The sequence below is a fragment of the Hyposmocoma kahamanoa genome, unplaced genomic scaffold, assembly GCF_003589595.1.
Source record: "Hyposmocoma kahamanoa isolate Upper Pololo Valley unplaced genomic scaffold, ASM358959v1 66, whole genome shotgun sequence".
Lineage (NCBI taxonomy): Eukaryota > Metazoa > Arthropoda > Insecta > Lepidoptera > Cosmopterigidae > Hyposmocoma > Hyposmocoma kahamanoa.
In genome coordinates, this window is record NW_020653854.1 from 21,069,881 (window position 1) to 21,089,839 (window position 19,959).

Sequence of the window (19,959 nt, forward strand, 5' to 3'; positions counted from 1 at the left end):
AAATACGACGCAAGCACTGAAAAATTCGTGAGGTCCGCTAGTTCGTTCCGTGGCTTAGTTGGTATAGCGTCCGCCACGGTATGCTAGAAGACGTCGGTTCGAATCCGGCCGGATCGAAGGAATTTTTTCTGAGTCTTTGTATTAATAATTACCACTCTGTAAAATTTTGGAGCCATGTGGTTTTTCTAAGGCTATGTCTTCTGCGTTCCTGGATTTTTCCTAGCATGATTCGGGATAGGAATTATTTTTAGCGTGAGTTTCACCAAGAGACGAAAGACTCATTTCCACACCTGGGTGGTTAATGTGTGTCAGATTGCAAATTAACCAATCTTTTAAAATTAATGTTGGCGGCCCTTTAGAGGAAGGCATAGCATTTGTAAACCTACTATTTAAGAGTAATTTATAAAAGCCATTACAATATCCGCTCGCACGGCCCGCTCTTGATTAATTTCGTTTTGATGTCGCAGAGGAAATTCGAAAAACAGGTTCGAGTTTTTGATGTTATATGAATGAAATATCTGTGTTGCTTACAGAATTTCCGGTCTTCACAAGCCAGTCAGACGCCGACAAGTCTGTGAAGGCAAACCTTAAATGCTCTCACATTTTTTAATACACTACGTAAGGAGACTGTTCCTTTTAGAAGTTTTGGCTTAAGTAGGTTATTGCGAAAAGTATTTTTTATATTGATAAAATATTACGTGCTGATTTTAATTTCACCTGTGATAATGTAGAGACATATTACATTGGTAGTTATTGAACTACAATCAGTAAAGTCACTGAAATTAAAATCAGTAAAGTCACTTTCCCTTAAAACATTTTAATAAAAGTCATAACTTGCAAGCTTCTGTCTTGCCGGGCAGTAAAAACATTACTTGTAGGTAATAATAATAATTTAACAAGTTTTGCTCATTTTGATCGCGAGTAGATATAAGTATGTGATACAGTAACATATTCAACCTACATTTCCGATTCAAAATTCAAAATAAAAAAAAATTCAACATTCAAAATAATCTTTATTTCATAGGTAAGCATTACACTTGAAATCGACAATGGTTAAACTCTACCGCTCATACGTAAGGCAGATTCCCCTGAGAAGAATGAGCAAGAAACTCTAGTGGTTGCTCTTTGTAAATAACATTTGTACACATTCAACATTTACAATATATTTTTTTTTATTTGAAACATCAGAGATCGAGACTACCTCCATGAGCTAAACGGGTTACTACCACGGATTTTTGTCATCCAAGTACGCAGAAGTTGTATAATAACCTTTAGTACAAAGTTTTTGTTTCACTATAGTATTAAAACTCGTGAAAGGCAAATTTTGTATATCAACCGGAATCTTGTTATAGCAGCGTAGGTATACATTGCCTCTTAAATGATTTTTTGACTTTGATAGTACATTATCTGCTAAGAGCAACTTATTTCTGAATTCTTTAGTGCACTGGTTACGGGGCTATTCCGCCTGCCGACTGCCGCTTAAGGTCGAGGATCACGTTTGAATCTATTGTGCAATATGACACGCGCGGCGTACAGGCGCGCATGCGCCAACATTTTCCCGCCAAACGCCACTCGCGACTCGCGAGCGCGTTCCAAAAAACAGAAAACGAAATAATTACGATTTTTAAGTGAACCTTACAGAAGTTAAAAAAAATTAAATAATGCAGAATTAATATTTTTTTGGTGACAAAGACGCTTCGAGCCACTGAGATAGTATGTGGCCGTACTAGTGTGGTCAAGTGTGGTGTGTGGTCCGGGATGAGGCCACAATGTGGCTGGCTCTGGGACTTCTGCTGTTGAGTGAATCTTTTGCTTTTAACATTAGTTTTCCGGCGGACAATGTGGTAAGTTTTGTTGTATGTTTCCTATTTTAAAAAAGGTTTAAAGTTTGTTTTTATTGATTTCTTATTTATATACCCTATTTTTTTTCTACACTGTACGAGAAATATAATATACAGGAACATAATTTATCGAGTTCCTTGGATATAGTGAGCAATTGGTACACATCGGCAATGAAACTATTTTTTCGGATCTCAGCCGGAACATCTTCAGAGCACTAAACATTGGTTTGTTTGAAAAAAACAACGCAAAATAAAACCCATAGTTTCATTTGTAAACATAATTTACTTATTCTAATCAATGCTGATTTTGTCCAATTTAGTTAATACAATTTCGATATTTTTGTGCATGCATTAAAAACGTAAATAATGTCAAAACAGTTGAGGTGCAGCTAAACAAATGAACTGATATACAAAGAACAACTTCTAGAGTTTCATTCTTCTCAGTGCAATCTATTTCAAGTGTTATTTTCTTATCTATGAAATAAAGATTATTTCACGTTGACTTTTATCAGTACTGTGTATTGTAGACGGAGCTTCTGATCTATTTGAATTTTAAGGGTCTGTTTCATATATACTTTTCCCGCACATCTGATATTGCACAGCGTGTTGGAACGAGTGTAAAACTCTAAGCTCAATTTACGTTGCCACGGAATCAATTTAGTAGCAGTAGAGAACCTTGTGAAAGATCTCGTCCAGGGAAACACTGCTGCCTTACCTATTGTAATTTATTATGATGTCAACTAACTGACCACACTGGTCTCTAATAAAGGAACCTCGACTCTTTGTACTTTTCATGTAATAATAGCAGGAAAGCTCCGTGTGAAAGAGTTCATCCAGCTGTAATGTAGCATTGCTGGGTTCCGGTTTAGAAGGGTGGGGGGGGGCTGGTGGGATTACAGGCAAATGGGCCTTGTCAACTTATCTCCAAGGGTGACGGGCGCAGTGGCAGTGCCCGTTAGATCTTTGCGATTTAAAGCTGAATGGCCCTGCAACTGTCACGGATAGGCGCTTACCACCAGGAGCACGACTTGTTCGTCCCGTGGCTTGGAATTGTAAAAAAAGTTATGGAAGCGAGCTTTATGTTAATTGTCAACAAACTAGATACGAGCCAAAAAACAGATCGCGTGTCTCGGGAATTCCCGCAGTTACAGTATCGTATCTAGTTTGTACGTTACACAATTGACACAAAATTCATTATTACACTATACACTTTCGTTACAAAAATTCACTTCCACTGCAATGTAAATTGAACCTTCGTTAAATAGACAATTCACTAATAAAGTGCCTACACTTGTAATAACAGTAGCTAACAGCTGAGTCAGAAATTTATAATGCTCAATAATGTTATTTAGTTAGAATAAAATATTCCTTAATTAATTATTACTTTTTGTAATATACAACCGATCTGTAAAGTTTGTGGAATTACATTTATATGGCAAGTTTTATTGAAATCATTAACGGGAAGTAGGTGAGGACCAATAAATTGGATTCATCTCCTAATTTGCCACAATTTCAACGGGGCCACTACTGGGGTAACCCCTTTCTAACAAAAAAGAATCATCGAAACCGGTTCACAAATGTCGTCACGAGTAATCGCGTAGCATACATACAAAAAAGAAGTGGAATTGAGAACCTCCTCCTTTATTTGAAGTTGGTTACAAACTACCGAGGAACGTATTCACTCTATACTTAATAAAATAAAGCTTTTCGCACATTGAAATTCTTATTCGCATTGAAACACAATAACTACTTCGCACACTAAAATTACATGAAGTGATTCAAAAAATGTTATTCAGGTTAAGCGTACTCTTGAAATAAACTTAAGAATGTCTCATGTTATCTTAAAAAAATTCTGTATAACCGTGTACTAAATGAAACCATTTTTGTTCGTGACTATTGTATCTGGTGGTCTACTCTTATTCTTTGTCCGATATCCGTCCCAAAACAGTTACTGTCAAATACTCGTAAGTAATAGTCGACTTACTGAAGTATAGTGTAATATTATTATCTAGTAAATACATGATTTTTTTTAAGTCTAAAAAGATTATAAAATTAATTACTGATGTGAATACCGCATTACCATGAAATAGGACGAGCTTTTGGGCCTTATAATATATATATAATAATATAATTTGGAAAATATATCATATAATTGGAAACCAACAAACCATAACCTTCGATATAAGTTTCTGGATCGAGTCTACAAACAATGTTATTGATTTGGCCTAGTTTGTATCTAATTTAACGAACGCGCTCTAAGGGCTATCTCTCTATTAACAATTAACTGTTTGATTTGATGGAGAGGTCCCGGATTCGATTTCCAGTAAGACCCAATTGGGAAATGAACTTTTCTAAATATGTTCTCGTCTGAGTGTTCTGGTAAGCATCCCAGAGTGAATTCCGTTGCTCTGGTACTCATAGTACAGGGAATTCCTTAGTTTGAGACCAGACAATTGATGTGGTTGTCAGGTACGTTAGTATTATTATTACTATAAAGTGATGATTGATTTGAATCTAGTAATCTCGTAGACTATATTAATGTTACGATATTTAACCCTTTCCGCTTCTTTACCTCCTTGAGAATTTGAATAAATATAATACAATATTTTTTATTAAAAAAACCGACTCTAAACTCGTGGAATTACATCTATTTGCCAAGTTTTGTTGAAATCGGTTACCGGAAAGTGATCGAAACCGAATTCATCCCCTAATTTCTCACTCTTTCGAGATGGAATATTTTCTTGAAATTTAAATGGACCAGTACTGAAGTACCCTATTTTCAACAAAAAGAAATAATAAAATTGTTTCACAAATTCCGGAGTTGTCGCGTAATATAAACACAAAAAATACAATCGAATTGAGAACCTCCTCCTTTTTGAAGTCGGTTAAAAATTAATGGTACGTATAATTTGAGTTAAAATATTATCTAGCGTGTTTACTTCCGTAGAGTAAGCAAACATTTCAACTTATTGAATGAACTGCGTACATATTTATTTTGGTTTTACGACAAATTATGATTAATTTAGAATTTTTTAAACTAGGAGGAGGTTCTCAATTAGACATTTATTGATATTTTTTTGTGTTACGCAATTACTCCGACTGTTGTGAACCGATTTCGATGATTCTTTTTTTTGTTCGAAAGAGAGTACCTCAGTAGTAGTCCCTTTTAAATCTGAAGAAATATTCCACCTTTAAGAGTGGCACGAGTCCGGTTTATTTTATTTCACCCACTTTTCGTTAACAATCTCTATAAAACTTGGCAAATATATATAATTCCACAAACTTTTGAGGTCGGTTTATATTTAACTTGTTTTTCATTGTTTTATTTATAATATCAAGTGACGGGACGAACAAGTCGTGCGCCTGATGGTAGGATACACGCCCGTCCATAACAGTTACAGTGCGACTCAGCTTTTTAAATCGCAAAGTTCTGAGGCGTCGTGATAAAGGAAGACTTAGGGCGCGTTCCCATTATGTCGTGACGTTTTATTTATCGTTGGGCGACTGTCGCGCTAGCCTGTTCCCGTATCACGGCTATCTACCGTGGCTGTGTCGTGAACGATTATTTTATCGTTGAACGACTGTCGTGTCTAGCTGTTCCCACTAGATTGTGACCACAATTTATCGTTTCACGGCAGCCGTCAGGTCATTTGCACGACTGACCCTGAGAAGTAAGTTGACAAGTACCATGTGCCTGTAATTTCACCAGCACCCTTAACCTTCAAAACCGGAACACGGTAATGCTGACATTGCTGCTTGGCGGCAGAAATAGATAAGGTGGCAGTACTTCCCTCGACGAACTCTTTCACAAGGAGCTACACTGCTACTAAATTATATTATATTGTGATTAAACGCTTGCCTGTTGCATATTAAAAAAAAATCTGTGGATTCCATTATTTCCGTACTTCTTTATTTATTGAATAATTTGTGCCAAAAAGATTTTTTTTTTAAACGAGTGAATAAAAATAACTAATAAAGTGTTTACCGTTTATTACGTATTTTTTAAATGGCGAGGAACCATTGACGTAAGTACTTATGGTAAAAATACTTGACGTATGAAACACGTAACGTAACAGTATGACTATGAAATACTATCACTTCGCTTGATTCATACAGGTTGTATTAGCAAAATGATACGGACAAAATAATGTCCAATTCCTTATTCGACGGGGTTAAAGTTCAAAAGTTACATAGCGTAATATCTCTCTAATCGAAAAGTTGTATCAAAAGCAATCTATATAGGCACCGCACAAAAACTATAAATGTGCATAAACCTCGTGTTCTTCGTGATTGGGTTTGTAAAATGGAGCAGTTTAGATAGTAAGGGCTGGTTTCATAACGTCTAGCTACAACTGGTGCACATTCCATAGGACGAAATTGTTACCGCAATTCGAAGACAAAGTTGTTGAAAGTTCAGAACAAATTAATTAATTAAATCGCACATTCGGTGTAATAAAGCCACATCTGAAAAATGTCGACTATTCGTAAGTGAAATTTAAATATTCTACAAACGATATTTATTTCATATGTTCACAACAACAATTTCATATATACGTAATTTGTTTAGTATATATGAAATTTTAGAACTCTCCTACGTAGTTCGTATTATTTTACGACTTTCGTGTGATAAAAATGTATAACGCCTTTGACTTTTTTTTTGAATGATCACATTGGCTATATCGTATTTGTACCAACAAAAGTTTGAAATATTTTTTAATACATATTAAAAGTTTGAATGACAACACAGTACATACAAAGGTAGTCTATTATAATTTATAATGTGCAGTCAATAGCACATCAAACTACACAATTTTGTTTGAATATCGCCTCCAGTGCAACGGATCAAGATCCGTTAATGTGTAGTTTGATGGCGTTATTTTATATAGCAATTAATTTCTGGCGCGACGTGATAAACAAAGTGATTTTCAAATAAAATAGTGGATACTAAAAAAAATTATCTAACAAACCACAATAGTTACTTGTCTATCATTTTAATTACGAATGTTCAATAAGGAATACTTCGTTCCCTTGAGCCTTTGATATGATAAAGCCACATGTGGTCATACGTCAATTTTGCTTTTACACTTGAAAATCATAAAAATAATACGAAAAAAGTATGTAAAGTTTTTTGTGAATCATGTGAAGTTTTATAACTCGTTACTAAAGTAAAATCATCGATAAGATCGTTCGTATAATCTTCAAATTTTTCTCCTGAAAAGTCGTATTTTTGAAGATATGAACTTATTACACCAATGGCGCGTTTTCATTAATTCATCGAATCATTTCTATTTTAGTAACTAATTTCTCAATAACGCGTGTGATTTATTGAGAAGTTAGGAAATATGTTCAGAAATTGAGAAAGATTTGTATTTCATTTGAATACCGATTTTATGACCTTCTTGTCGTTTGCTTCCTGTAAGATTTTACAGCTGACGGAAAAATGGACGCGGATTGACAGACAGTGAGGTCGTGTTCTTTTGTTTAGCCGATGACGCCTTTTGATGTCAGCCAACTGACCACACTGGTCTCTAACAAAGGAAGTCTCGACTTTTTGTACTTTTCATGTAATAATAGCACTGAAGCTCCTTGTGAAAGAGTTTGTCCAGGAAAATACTGCCACCTTACCCATTTCTGCCGCCAAGCAGTAATGTGAGTATTACTACGTCCCGATTTAGAGGGGTAAGGGTGCTGGTGAAATTACAGGCACATGGGACTTGTCAACTTATGTCTCTGAGCTACAGGTGCGGTGGCGGTGCCCCTAAGGCCTTTGCGATTTAAAGCCCTGATTGGCCAGGAACTGTTTTGGATACGCATGTCGCTTATCACCAAACGCACGACTTGTTCATCCTGTCACTTGTTATTATAAATAATAATAATATTGATTATGATCTTTTGGAGGTTCGATTCCCGGGCCGGGATAAATATTTCTATGGCTTAGATTTTATTTCTCTCGTGAGTTTGGGTGTAATATGTGGTTGTCTATGCGTGCGTCTCTGGTTTCTACGATCCATGGTTTCCCTAGTGCGGGGCTATGAGAGTGTGCGTTATTATTATTATTATATTCCAAAAAATTCAGAGGTTTCAGCCCGGATTCGAAGCCTCGACCCTCTGCTAGAGGGGCGGTAAGTCAAGCCTTTAGGCTATCATGACTATGATATAATATGGCCTTAATTAAAAATCCTCGTTTATTACCTAGGTATGTCTAAAGAACCATATTATTGAGAATCGATTTAACTAAAAACACATACTTTTACTTATAACCATGAGATATTACATTTACTAATAACCCTGAATAACTCTCGTATGTAGACTATGTAGTAACAAATATGGTATTGCGGCAGATTAAACAGCTAACTGCTAATTTTTGATAATTTATTCTAATAATTGTACGTATAATTTATGACTAGTGAAGCGGGCGCAGGTGCTAAGATAATTGTGCAATTATGATTTGGTAAAGTTCAAAGTGTAAGATAAATTAATTTAAAAAAAATGGGTTGACTGGGAAACCGACAGGCATAAATAAATTCAGTACAGAGTACTAAAAAAATCGACCTCAAAAATCTATCATCCACTAGTTTGCCACCCTTAGAGGTGGAGTATTTCCTTTAAATGTAAATGGGATCACTACTAAGGTACTCTCTTTCCAATAAAAAAAGAATCAGCAAAATCGGTTCACAAATGCGCCGGAGTTATCGTGTAATATACAAACAAACAAAAACAAAAAAAAAACCCACAGTCGAATTGAGAACCTCCTCCTTGTTTCGAAGTTGGTTAAAAAGGCTGAAACTCCCAGCGTTTTGTTTTAGTTTTGCGGGAATTCAATTTCATCCATTTAAGCCGTAGCGTAGACTTAGTATTACAGCTTGAAAAGTACGTTAGCCCTTTGTTTTGCACCTACCTACTAATAAACAGTATGAGTAAGCCGTGGTAGTATAATGATTTGGCCTGTCGCCTCTCAAGTAGAGGCCATGGGTTCGAATCCGGCCTCGCACCTTCGAGTTTTTCGGAATTTATGTGCCCAAATCTAATGTGAAATTTACCTTGAGTTTTTTGATGAAGGAAAACATCGTGATGAAACGTTCACCTCGAAGAAGGTTCACACACTACCCTGAAGTATAAAGTCCCCAACCTGCATTGGTTCAGTGTGGCTGTCTATGGCCTAAACCACACACGCCCACCACACAAATAATCATTGAAGGCACATATTTTTGAAATTGATGTAACACAAATAATCCAAAGAAAAAATATACGTTTGTATTGTAGTTCATATAGATAATTCAGGTTTTTTTGCCAAGTGTGGTAGCATCCCTTTTACAACATCAACGCCCCTCAATTGCTTCCGATGCCAGGCGCTAGGGACCATTTTATTATGTAAACTAACGTGGTTATCACACATTATAGTATAAAAGTAACGGGATTTACTGGCGTAGTATTTTAGTCGGAAGTCGGATTTGAGTACAACATTCGCGACCGCGTCACGTCTAACACCTGAAGAAGACCATCGATTATGGTTGAAACTAGTTCCGACTAAAATACTACGCGAGTAAGTCCCGTTACTTTTAAGCTGGGAACCATTTTGGGAAATTATGGCTTAAAAAACCCTCGCCTCAGAGGAGACTCGCGGCCAACAGTGGGACGTACAAATGAGTTGATGATGGTTATATGTATAAAAGTAACCTGTTTAAAGCCCTTCCATACAAAAATTGCGCGGAATTTTACATTATTATCATCAACTTATACACGGGTCTCACCTAAGGAGAGGGTGTAAGATATTAGATCGCGATCCTGGCAAAAGTGGTTTTGTATAATGCGCAGACAACTACACAAATAATCTGGTGTCAAACATGGGAATTTCCTATACTATTAGTACCAGAGCAACGGGATTACCAAATACTACTCAGAACACCCAGAGCAGAACCAATTTCGAAAAGATCATTTCTCAAATGCCTACCTGGAAGCCAAGCCTCTGTGGCCGAACGGTTACCAAACTGGTCTGCCACACACGTCTCGGGAACGCTTCCCGGGCCCGGGAGAAATATTTACATGGCCTACATTTATTTCTCTCATTATTTTGGGTGTAATTGGTGGCTGTCTATATGTGTCCATGGCACCCGCGATACGGGGTTTCCCTAGTGCAAAAAAGGCCCGGGATCTCCTTATCCAACGCTCATGCACTATTGAATCACATTTAATCTGGTTTCGCCACGACGTTTTCCGTCACCATTAAACGAGTGTCGTTGCTACTACACATTTACAGATATACGTAACTTATTAACATAATAATAATAATTTAAAAATATTTGAAATACATGCGGCTACAGGAATTACAACCACAGACCTCTCAATTGAGACGCAAACTTTTTCCTACCGGGCTACCTGCCACCGCGCTTGAGATTACTAATTTCTGTTACGTATAATTAAGCTCTATGTAATATCTAAATTACGACCTTTTTAGAGTGTTATCGAATGTATAAAATCGTTTAATTAAAAACTAAATGTCAGAGATCTTTATAATGGAGTTGGAAACATTTAATTGAAATATACTATGGAATATACCGGAGCGTATCCTATATGTTGTCATAGACCTCGAGGTTGACTGACATTACGGCCATAGGTACATAATATCGAAACTGCTTCTTTCGCAAATTTGGTAACGTCTACTTTTACAAGATCGGTTCTTGAACCGGATTTTTGAACTTACATAGTGTACAGTAAAATTTAAAAGTCAAAATATTTTATTTTAAGATTAATAGTGCTGTTAGGTTATTTAAGTGCGTTTATTTGAACTTTTTCCGAAATCCTTTCCACACATCATTTTAACCTACTTAGATAAAATTGAGTTACAAAATTATTCACATAATAAAATTCCAAAATTAAAAAAGAAGGTTTGTAATTCGTACAGACCACTTAAATACCGTGGTAATTCGTAACTACGGCAAGGCGAAAACGAGGACAGTAATTTAAAGAAATGGTCTGTATTAATTTTGTAACAATGTTTTTCTTTTTTAATTTAAAATATGATACAAAATATTTCGGTACGGTTTTCCGCATCCTACTCAAGTCTTACTTAACAGTTTGGACATGAGTCGAGACAACTGTCGATCGAGCTTCATTATCATTGATGTAAGACGATATCTTAGAGCTCATGCACACGGCGTATTTTTTACGCGCAGATGACGCGCGTTAACGCGACTCAAACAAGGTATATGTCGCAGCCTTTGTACACGTTTACAAATTCAGTGGTGCCGCCATCAACGCGCGTTAATGAAACGCGCGTCAAAATAATTTTAAATAACATGAACTTAATATAAAAACCTTTTTGGTACACTTGATCAATAAATTGATCAATCACAATTATTTAAATCCTTTATTTATGCAGTACGTAATAAGACAATATCAAAATAATTGTTTAAATCAAAATAAGTTTTGTTTTAACATTCATAATCAACAAATGTAAATAAAAGTTCAAACAAAAATACCTAAATATCAGTTTTAACAAAATTATAACTATTACAGACAAAATTATATAAAATAGAGATATTACATATAAAAAAAAATATGTTTCGTAGAAACAATCGTTAAACATGCAAAATCGTCTTCTATTTACTTATACGTATACAGACGCCAGTGGGTGGCAGAGCGGCGTAGTGACGTTAGCACGCTATCCTCGCCCGCTTCTTTCCTCAACCTTGTAACGCGATGTGGTTGTTGTTGAAACAATTAAAATGCGCATAAAATGTACGTAAAACGTAATGAGTTTCGAACGCGCTTCTAATTCACGTATACATAGTTTTGTACGCGTGTTTGAATCGACACTAGGCAATAATCTTGTGAAATCTGCGTCGCCTGCGCGTAAAATAAGCCGTGTGCATAGGCCCTTAAGATGAGACTCCAAAACGAGATGTTGACAAAATATTCACATTTCTACATGTCGTAAACGGCACATGTTAAAAATAGTTTAGTGGACTAAACTTTAGTTATGTATAATTCATTAGTTGTTACGCAAGGATTTTCTTTCGTGTAGACTCAGTTATCTATTGGGATTTGTAAAATAATGAAATAAAATAAAATAAAATAATGAAAAGTACTTAAAGTTTTGAGAGTGGAAAATTTTGATAAGGAATGAGGGAAAGTGATTGCCTTTGATATCCAAGAAAAGTTAAGAAAAAATTTAGGACATAGGTCCTTTTGGGTGATGCGGTTTAAGGAACAGGGTTGGCAGTGAATAAAATTTCTTAAATAGAAATGTGAAGAGTCTTGTGGATATTCACTAAACAATTTGTTGCCCTGGCTAAAGGCAGCAATATCTAACTGTTTGTTTTTCTTTTGATAAAGGAGAGCAAGAGTTACTCCAATTTCGCACAATGGAGATATTGCTTTGAAAAACGTACTTAACAATATACATAGTTATGTTTTAGATGGAATATGAGCATATTATACATTTGTCATTTATACTTACAACCATACAACACACCTGTTCTATCACAGGGTAGCTAATGTTTTCAACAGATCAAAGACTATAAATGAAGTATCAAGGGTTTGGCATTTTTAAAGTTGGATAAGCCATAATGGTCTTAAATTAAAAAATGTTAGAGGATAATGGATTAAACTAGCATACTCCAAAAGCGTTGAGAAGGAGTAGAGGAACTAAAAATGTTACCATAATCTCTTGAGTAGTGAGAACGTAGCGATATTCCAAAACGTGAAAAGTGACAAAAACAAAATTTTCGAATAATGTGACTTACACCACTCTTGCTCTCACGTTTCGTATATATACGCTGTAATTCTTAAGCACAGGGCTTATACCTAAACTATATAATGTATTTCAATATGTCTACCAAGTATCGTAACTCCCAATCCCATTTTGCAACCATAATGCGATGAATTAAGTTTAAAGAAAGCGTACTTATTAATCTGCCTTACATCACTTTTCTAAGTATACTCTGTGAGCTGATTGCATCAGATGACGTAGTTGATCTACTGGTAATCGACGCTCTATCAGATGTATTCGGGGGGCGTCGTGTTAAATTCCTGACTTCTTATTAAAGTCACTGATCTAAATTCATAGAAGTAAAGAGTTCTAGAGAGTTACACGTGACGAGAAATATATCTATGAATGAAATATGCACTGGAATCTTGTGATTTTGCATTATATTGGCCTTGACGCATCATACCAGGGCTGGGCAGTATTTGAAATACTTGTAACTGATATACGCTAATTTATTTCAATTATAACCTTAAAATGTATTTTGTAATTGATAGTTCAAGTAATTTTATTATTTTTTAACCTCCACGCCTGTCCATAACAGTTGCAGTGCCACTCAGAGCTTCAAGTCGCAAAGATCTAAGGTGCACTGGCACTGCGCCTGTCACCCTGAGACATAAAGTTGAGAAGTCCCATGTCCTTCAAAAAACGGTCACAGCCAAATTACTGCTTGGCGGCAGAAATAGGAAAGGTGGCAGGCAGTATTTATCTGGACGAACTCTTTCCCAAGGAGCTCTATTGCTACTTTAAATAAATGAGACCACAACACCGTATTTTGTATTTTAACACACTTGTAATACACCCGTGAAAGTATTCGGTATTACCTAATTTAATACACGTAAGGAAGTATTTTATAATTTATATTTTAACATTTATTTAAAGATCGAACAAGCATCGAATATCGACCGAAAAATTCCTTCGATCTTTCTGGATTCGAACGAGCATCTGTTTGCCAAACCGAGGTTATTTATTATATTTATATTTTAATTAAGATTGCACATATTTTGCTCAGCTCTCTTATTTAGGATAGGCTAAAAAAAAAAAAAAAAATAAATAAAAAAAAAAAGGTGTCACACACTGCTGGTGAAATTACAAGCACATGGACTTGTCAACTTATGTCACAGGGTGACGGGCGCAGTGGCAGTAACTCTGACTTGTAATTGCAACTGCTATGGATAGGCGTAGTTATCGATTACAAACAAATGATCTCAAAGTACACAAAGTGTTTATTTCTTCTTAGTTGATATCTTTCATTGTGCTGTAACCTAGATATATGTCTGTGGTTGTAACGCATACCCTTGTATTCGGCAGTACGATTACATCGGATTTTATTAATGCTAACAGGTCCGGACTTTCGACATTTACCAATACGCTTATCCTACTACGCTATTAGTGCAAGGCTGATTTGGCTACATTGAATTCAGTGAGTTGCGTTGTTTGCTTATAGTTAATTAATTTCTAGTGTTGCATAAAAACGTTGTAATAAATTCGACATATCTGTAGCTTGGTACTGAAGTGTCTAAGACCTTATTTGAAATTTTTCAATAAATGAAGATTTGTGTTTTGACTACTTGCGGTAGTTTTTTAACATTCCTATAAAAACTCGATCATGTAGAAATTACAGTATCTACTTTTTACATATTTATAGTATTGTTTACGTAAGTAAGTTTATTTATATATTTATGTATACTTTCGTAGTTATTAAGCCGTCACACTTTTCGAAGTCAGTTGTAGAGGGATCTCTTTTTAGCAAAATGGTACTTTGTAATACTTAGCTTGTTGGAGTCACTAAATTGTGACGTCACAAGTAAGTATTGTCGTTTCTTTCTGACTTCAGATTTCTGAATTCAACTATTTTGTTTTTTAACGAATGTTTATTCCACAAATTTTAAATTTTAATGATTTGTGGTTGTTCACTAAATTATTATCACTCACAAGGCTTACCACGGCATGGCTTCTTATAATCCAGATATTTCGGAAAACTTACACGCTCCATGGTCACGGGTTGAGATGTCCTGTCAAGCGCGGCAGTGGCGGTTAACACACTTCGCGGCTGTACAGGTTTCATATCGTGGTAAGAAACACATAACTGTAACATAAGTTTTAAGTACTCAATTTTGGTGACAATTTCTTTTTATTCAAATATTTATAGAATATCATCATGAAGTATCATTGAATATTCGAGTGTGGTAACCTGAAATATTCTTTAATATTTCACGATGATATATTCGAGTAATTAAATAATAAAAATTGTCACCAAAATTGATTACAAAAAATTTACCTGAAAATTACTGATTTAAAGTTTATTTTCATTGGTTGATTCATTACCAAGTTTTAAATGCTAATGAATAGGATTTCATATTTAATACTAATCTAAGATGTCACTCCATGTAGGTGTTTCTTATGCTGTATGTAGTTTATAGATTTGATCCTAAGACTGTCTCACTGTTTCGCCGGATTCTCTTCTGTGGAATAGACTTGAAATTATTATGTGGAGTTTTTTATGATACCAAGTGGCAGAACGAACAAGTTGTGCGCCACTGCAAGTTGGCAAGTCCCATGTCCCTGTAATTTCACCAGAACCCCTACATTTCAAAACCGAAACACAGTAATGCTTACATTACTGCTTAGCGGCAAAAATAGGTGAGGCGGCAATACTGCCATGTTTACGATAAGAATACTAAATCTATATGCATTTCAAACATACTTGCGATTTTACACTATTCTGTGGAGCTATATAGCGTATATTTGTTTTTCAAACAAGTCAACATTATGTATTTACTAGCAGTATAGCTTCTTGTGAAAGAGTTCGTCCAGGGAAGTACTGCCACCTTACCTATTTCTGCCGCAAAACAGTAATGTAAAGATTATTGCGTTCCGGTTTAGAATGGCAAGGGTGCTGGTGAAATTACAGGCACATGAGACTTGTCAATTTATGTCTCAGGGTGACTGGCGCAGTGACAAGGCCCATAACATCTTTATGGGCATCATATATATATATGTATATAATTTATTGACACTGTTTGTAAATGTCAATCGTGAGACGAGGCGGAGTACTACAGTTATACAACTTTTGACATTAAATTTCATACTTACAAAGAAGTACCTATTCTTACAATGTTTTCACTTGAGGTAACAGATATCGTAAATGCTCCGGGCTAGTAATGTGCCGAGTTGTGACGTACAAAAAAGCTTATCTATAGTTAAAATCAGGCTAGATGACCTACTCACTATATCGGGCTGGCTATAAAAAAACTAAGGAAGATGCGAAATTGGTACTACTAGTTAATAGTGCAATAGTGCAATATGTAAGCTTGTCATAAATGTAAGTGTTACGATATGATCGAGTATATAACCAGAAATAGAGATGAAATACATACCGCAGAGGCTAAATACTAAGGTCACCAGTGTGTCCAAAGAGCAATGTTAGAAATAACATTATAATAATAATAATAATAACGCACACACTCAAGATAGCCTCGCACTAGGGTAACCCTGTTCGCGTGTGCCATGGACACACACATAGACAACCACCAACTGCACCCCCAAACTCACCTAGAACCTCTGCGTAGCAGGCCGGCATGGTAATTGTTCGGCCTCGGAGGCAGTTAAACATTGTTCGATCCGATACCGAATGAGCGTATTCGACGGATAACTAAAGTCGGGGACGTTGTACACAAAATTGAGACGATGAAATGGAAATGGACAGGAGACCAGTGGAGATGGAGTGGAGACCATGGGCCAATACGCGCGGCAGAGGTCGTCCGCCACTTCGTTGGGTGGATGACACGCAACTGGATGCATGTGGCACGGGATCGACGTAAATGGAGCGACATGGAGGAGGCCTATATCCGAAGAAGATGGAGTAGAGGCTGCTTGATAATGATGTTGATGTGACAATGCCGATCACCTTCATCGTCATCTCACCTTTTTATCACCTTCTTTACTAGTTCTTGGCCACATACTTTTAAAATTTTGAATCGTTCTCGAATTCCTTTTCCTTCCACTATTCTTACGTTGGTTCGTTCCGTCGAAATCAAAAGATCGTAGATCACTGTGATGACCCAATGAGTGTTCGAGAGCACACAATGTCTTCAGAAGAATGTTTAATCTTAATCCTTTTCTTGATTATTCGCGTCAACCTGAAAGTAAGTGATAATCGGTAATTGTACATGATTATAAAACACTGGTGGAAGCCCGTGCTGAGAATCGAACTCTGGCCTCCTGCATGAGAAAAAATAGTGTAATAAGACTTAGGGCTTAGTCACACGGGCTGCATTTCAACTACTTCTCAGCTTGTCGATGACGAATAGCATTTTCATGGAGTAGGGTAATACATCGCGACTGCCAGCACGACTGCACGCAAATCGCTCACAAACTGCACTTCCGAATGTATGTATGTAAATACTTTATTTTTTTACACACCAATTGCCTGTTCCCGACGTAGGGAATTCCTTCTATAGGCGACGGCACATCAAGCTTTACACTTTTGTTTGAATATATCATCTCCAGTGCAACGAAACAAGATCCCTCAATGTATCTATAGCTTGATATGCTGCGGTCTGTACTGTGAGTACTCAAACGCCGAAAATCCCATTGAGGTACTACCCTGAACACTCAGATCAGAATTAATTTAGAAATGCTCGTTTTTAAGTTGATTTTTCTGAGCATCGAGACTGGGAACTTTTCGCTTTTTGGTGATTGATTAGTTAGTGCAGTTGGTGTCCAGCCAGCATGTGTTAGTCATTTTTTTCCCATACCAAGTGACGGGACGAACAACTTGTGGGTCTTGTGATAAGCGATACGCCTGTCCACAACAGTTGCAGTGCCACTGAGAGTTTTAAAACACAAAAATCTGAGGCGCACTGCCACTGCGCCCGTCACCCTGAGACATAACTTGACAAGTCCCATATACCTGTAATTTCATTATCACCTTGACCCTTCAAAACCGGAACGCAGTAATGCTCACAGTACTGCTTGGCAGCAAAAATAAGTAAGATGGCAGTACTTCCCTGGACGCACGCTTTCACTTGGGGCTCTACTGCTACTTAATATACAGTCTTGCCGTAATAGCGTTTGTCGCATCTAAGTTGCATTCCAACGGCGATTGCGATGTTGTCGAAATGCAGCCCGTGTGACTAGGCCTTTAGAACATGACATAAGAAATCCGACTCATGCGTAACATTTAATTAGACTAAGAATATCTAGCGGAATGACAATGATGAGTGCTCATTAGTCTTTTACAATCTGTGATCTACAGCTTAGGAATGGACATTCGTACCAATTTATTACTGCGGCCAATACTCTAGTCGGATAATATAAGTTTCGAATTGCATCACATGCAAAGAATACTTGGTAATTGTAAGATCTAATTTGATGATAGCTGTAATCAATCATAATATAACTGCCAACCTAATACTTTTGTGTAATTTGAAACGTGAAGGTGATCATGTACTTACATTGCAAAATGGTTGCATAGATTGAAAGTATTCATTACAATTATGACAAAATTATTATCCCCCACCACTTAATGGCGGCACACTAGGTAATTTAATAAATAATTAAATAAAAAATAGAAAGTCATTTTAAGTTTCATTTCGAATTGCATTTAAATTTCGTTTTAGTCGCTGAGATATCAAAAATATCAATACATAATGAGTAGGTTAAACCAAGATTGCGGTCACCAAATTCATAAACATTTTTCTGTAGAAATCAAAATATATTCTATCTGACAGTTTCGAAATATAACTAAATGATTGTGTGAAATAGATTTTCAAATCATTACATCTGCCTTTATTGAAGTAGCTTGTACATTATCGCATATTAACTTGCTTAATAAACTACTTAATAGAATTCTATTAAAGTCGTTAATGTATTACATATTTTCTTAAAGCTGCCTCAAACTATTAAATGTCCTGCACTAGGTAGAACATGTACACGAGAACCAATTTAGAAAAGTTTATTTCTCACGTTGGCCTAATTGGATTTTTTTATGGTACTTAGTGACTGGACGAACAAGACGTGCGCCTGGTTGTAAGCGACACGCTTATCCATAATAGCTGCAGTGCCACTCAGAGTTTTAAGAGCAAAGTTTGCGAAGTCTGTGGATATTGTGGAGTACATACGAGAGTCCTGAGAGTCGAGCAGTTGAAGTCCCGCCACAATGTGATTCATTCGTGGTGAGAGTACCAACTCAACATCTGTCGACCTTCATGAAAGAGGATGTTATGCACGTTTTCGAGGACGGTTACCGGATACCCACGTTGCGTCACACGTCGCGGTCCTTACGTGTAAATAAATAAATAGTGTTATTATGTAGGTATGTTAGTCTATAAGGTATGTATTTATGAGTCAGTGTAACCTGATCATAAATAAATAAATTTAAACCGCAAAGATCTGAGGGGCGTTGCCACTGCGCCCGTCACCCTAAGACATAAGTTTACAAGTCCCATGTGCCTGTAATTTCACCAGAACCGTTACCCTTCAAAACCGGAACGCAGTAATGCTCACAATACTGCTTGGTAGCATAAAATAGGTAAGGTGGCAGTACTTCCCTGGACGAACTCTTTCACAACGAGCTCTTCTTCTACTAATCCCATGTGCCTGGAATTCCACCAACACTCTTACCCTTCAAAATTATCACATTATTGCTTGGCGGCAGTTCCCAGGGCGTACTCTTTCACAAGGAGCTCCACTGCTACTAAAAATTCTTCCAGTATCTATAGAGGTTATTGTAAAAAATCCACGTGAACAAAATCGCGTCACCGTATGATATGCATAAACATTGAGAACCCCGTTTTTTTAAACTTTATGTGCATTTCTCGTCGTAATAGTCGGAGCTTTTACATAATGTTATGTAGCTTCGAGTTAGCCGTTGCCATCGAGCATCAAGCGGAATGAAACCACAAGTTAACTGGCATACACCTGTTTTACTGCCTATTCGTCAAACTACAACACGCGAACACTTTTATGACTTACGAGTTACGCTCAACGACATATTTCACGCAACTTCATAAGAATGTAAGAAAAGGATACTTCGCACCGTAAATATGAATTGGAAGACGTAGTGGAGGGTAAAAAGCCGTGGTAGCTTACCTAACCCTACCTTCTCAAACAGAGGCCGTGGGTTTGTTAGTTTTTCGAAGTTTATTAGTGAAATTTAATTTGAAATTTACTACGAAATTTTTGGTGACGGAAAACATCGTGACGAAACCTGTAGATAAAAGAAGATTCACAATCCTCGGAAATTTTGTGAAGTCCCCAACCCGCATTGGACTAGTATGGCCTAAAACCGTAGCCTGAGGGGAGACCTTAGACTTATAAATGGGTTGATAATGATAAAGTGAAGAGTTC

At 36.5% G+C, this 19,959-nt stretch overlaps 1 protein-coding gene across 1 annotated transcript in view; it reads left to right on the forward strand.

Annotated features, from left to right (window-relative positions):
* The first annotated feature begins 1,572 nt into the window (after nucleotides 1-1,572).
* The window catches only part of LOC113231715 (phospholipase B1, membrane-associated-like), a 50,643-nt gene continuing 32,256 nt past the window's right edge, over nucleotides 1,573-19,959 (forward strand). Inside the window, exon 1 of the mRNA XM_026466196.1 lies at nucleotides 1,573-1,844. Coding sequence (XP_026321981.1) covers nucleotides 1,770-1,844 — 75 coding nt within the window. The 5' untranslated portion in view covers nucleotides 1,573-1,769. The remainder of the gene's footprint in view (nucleotides 1,845-19,959) is intronic.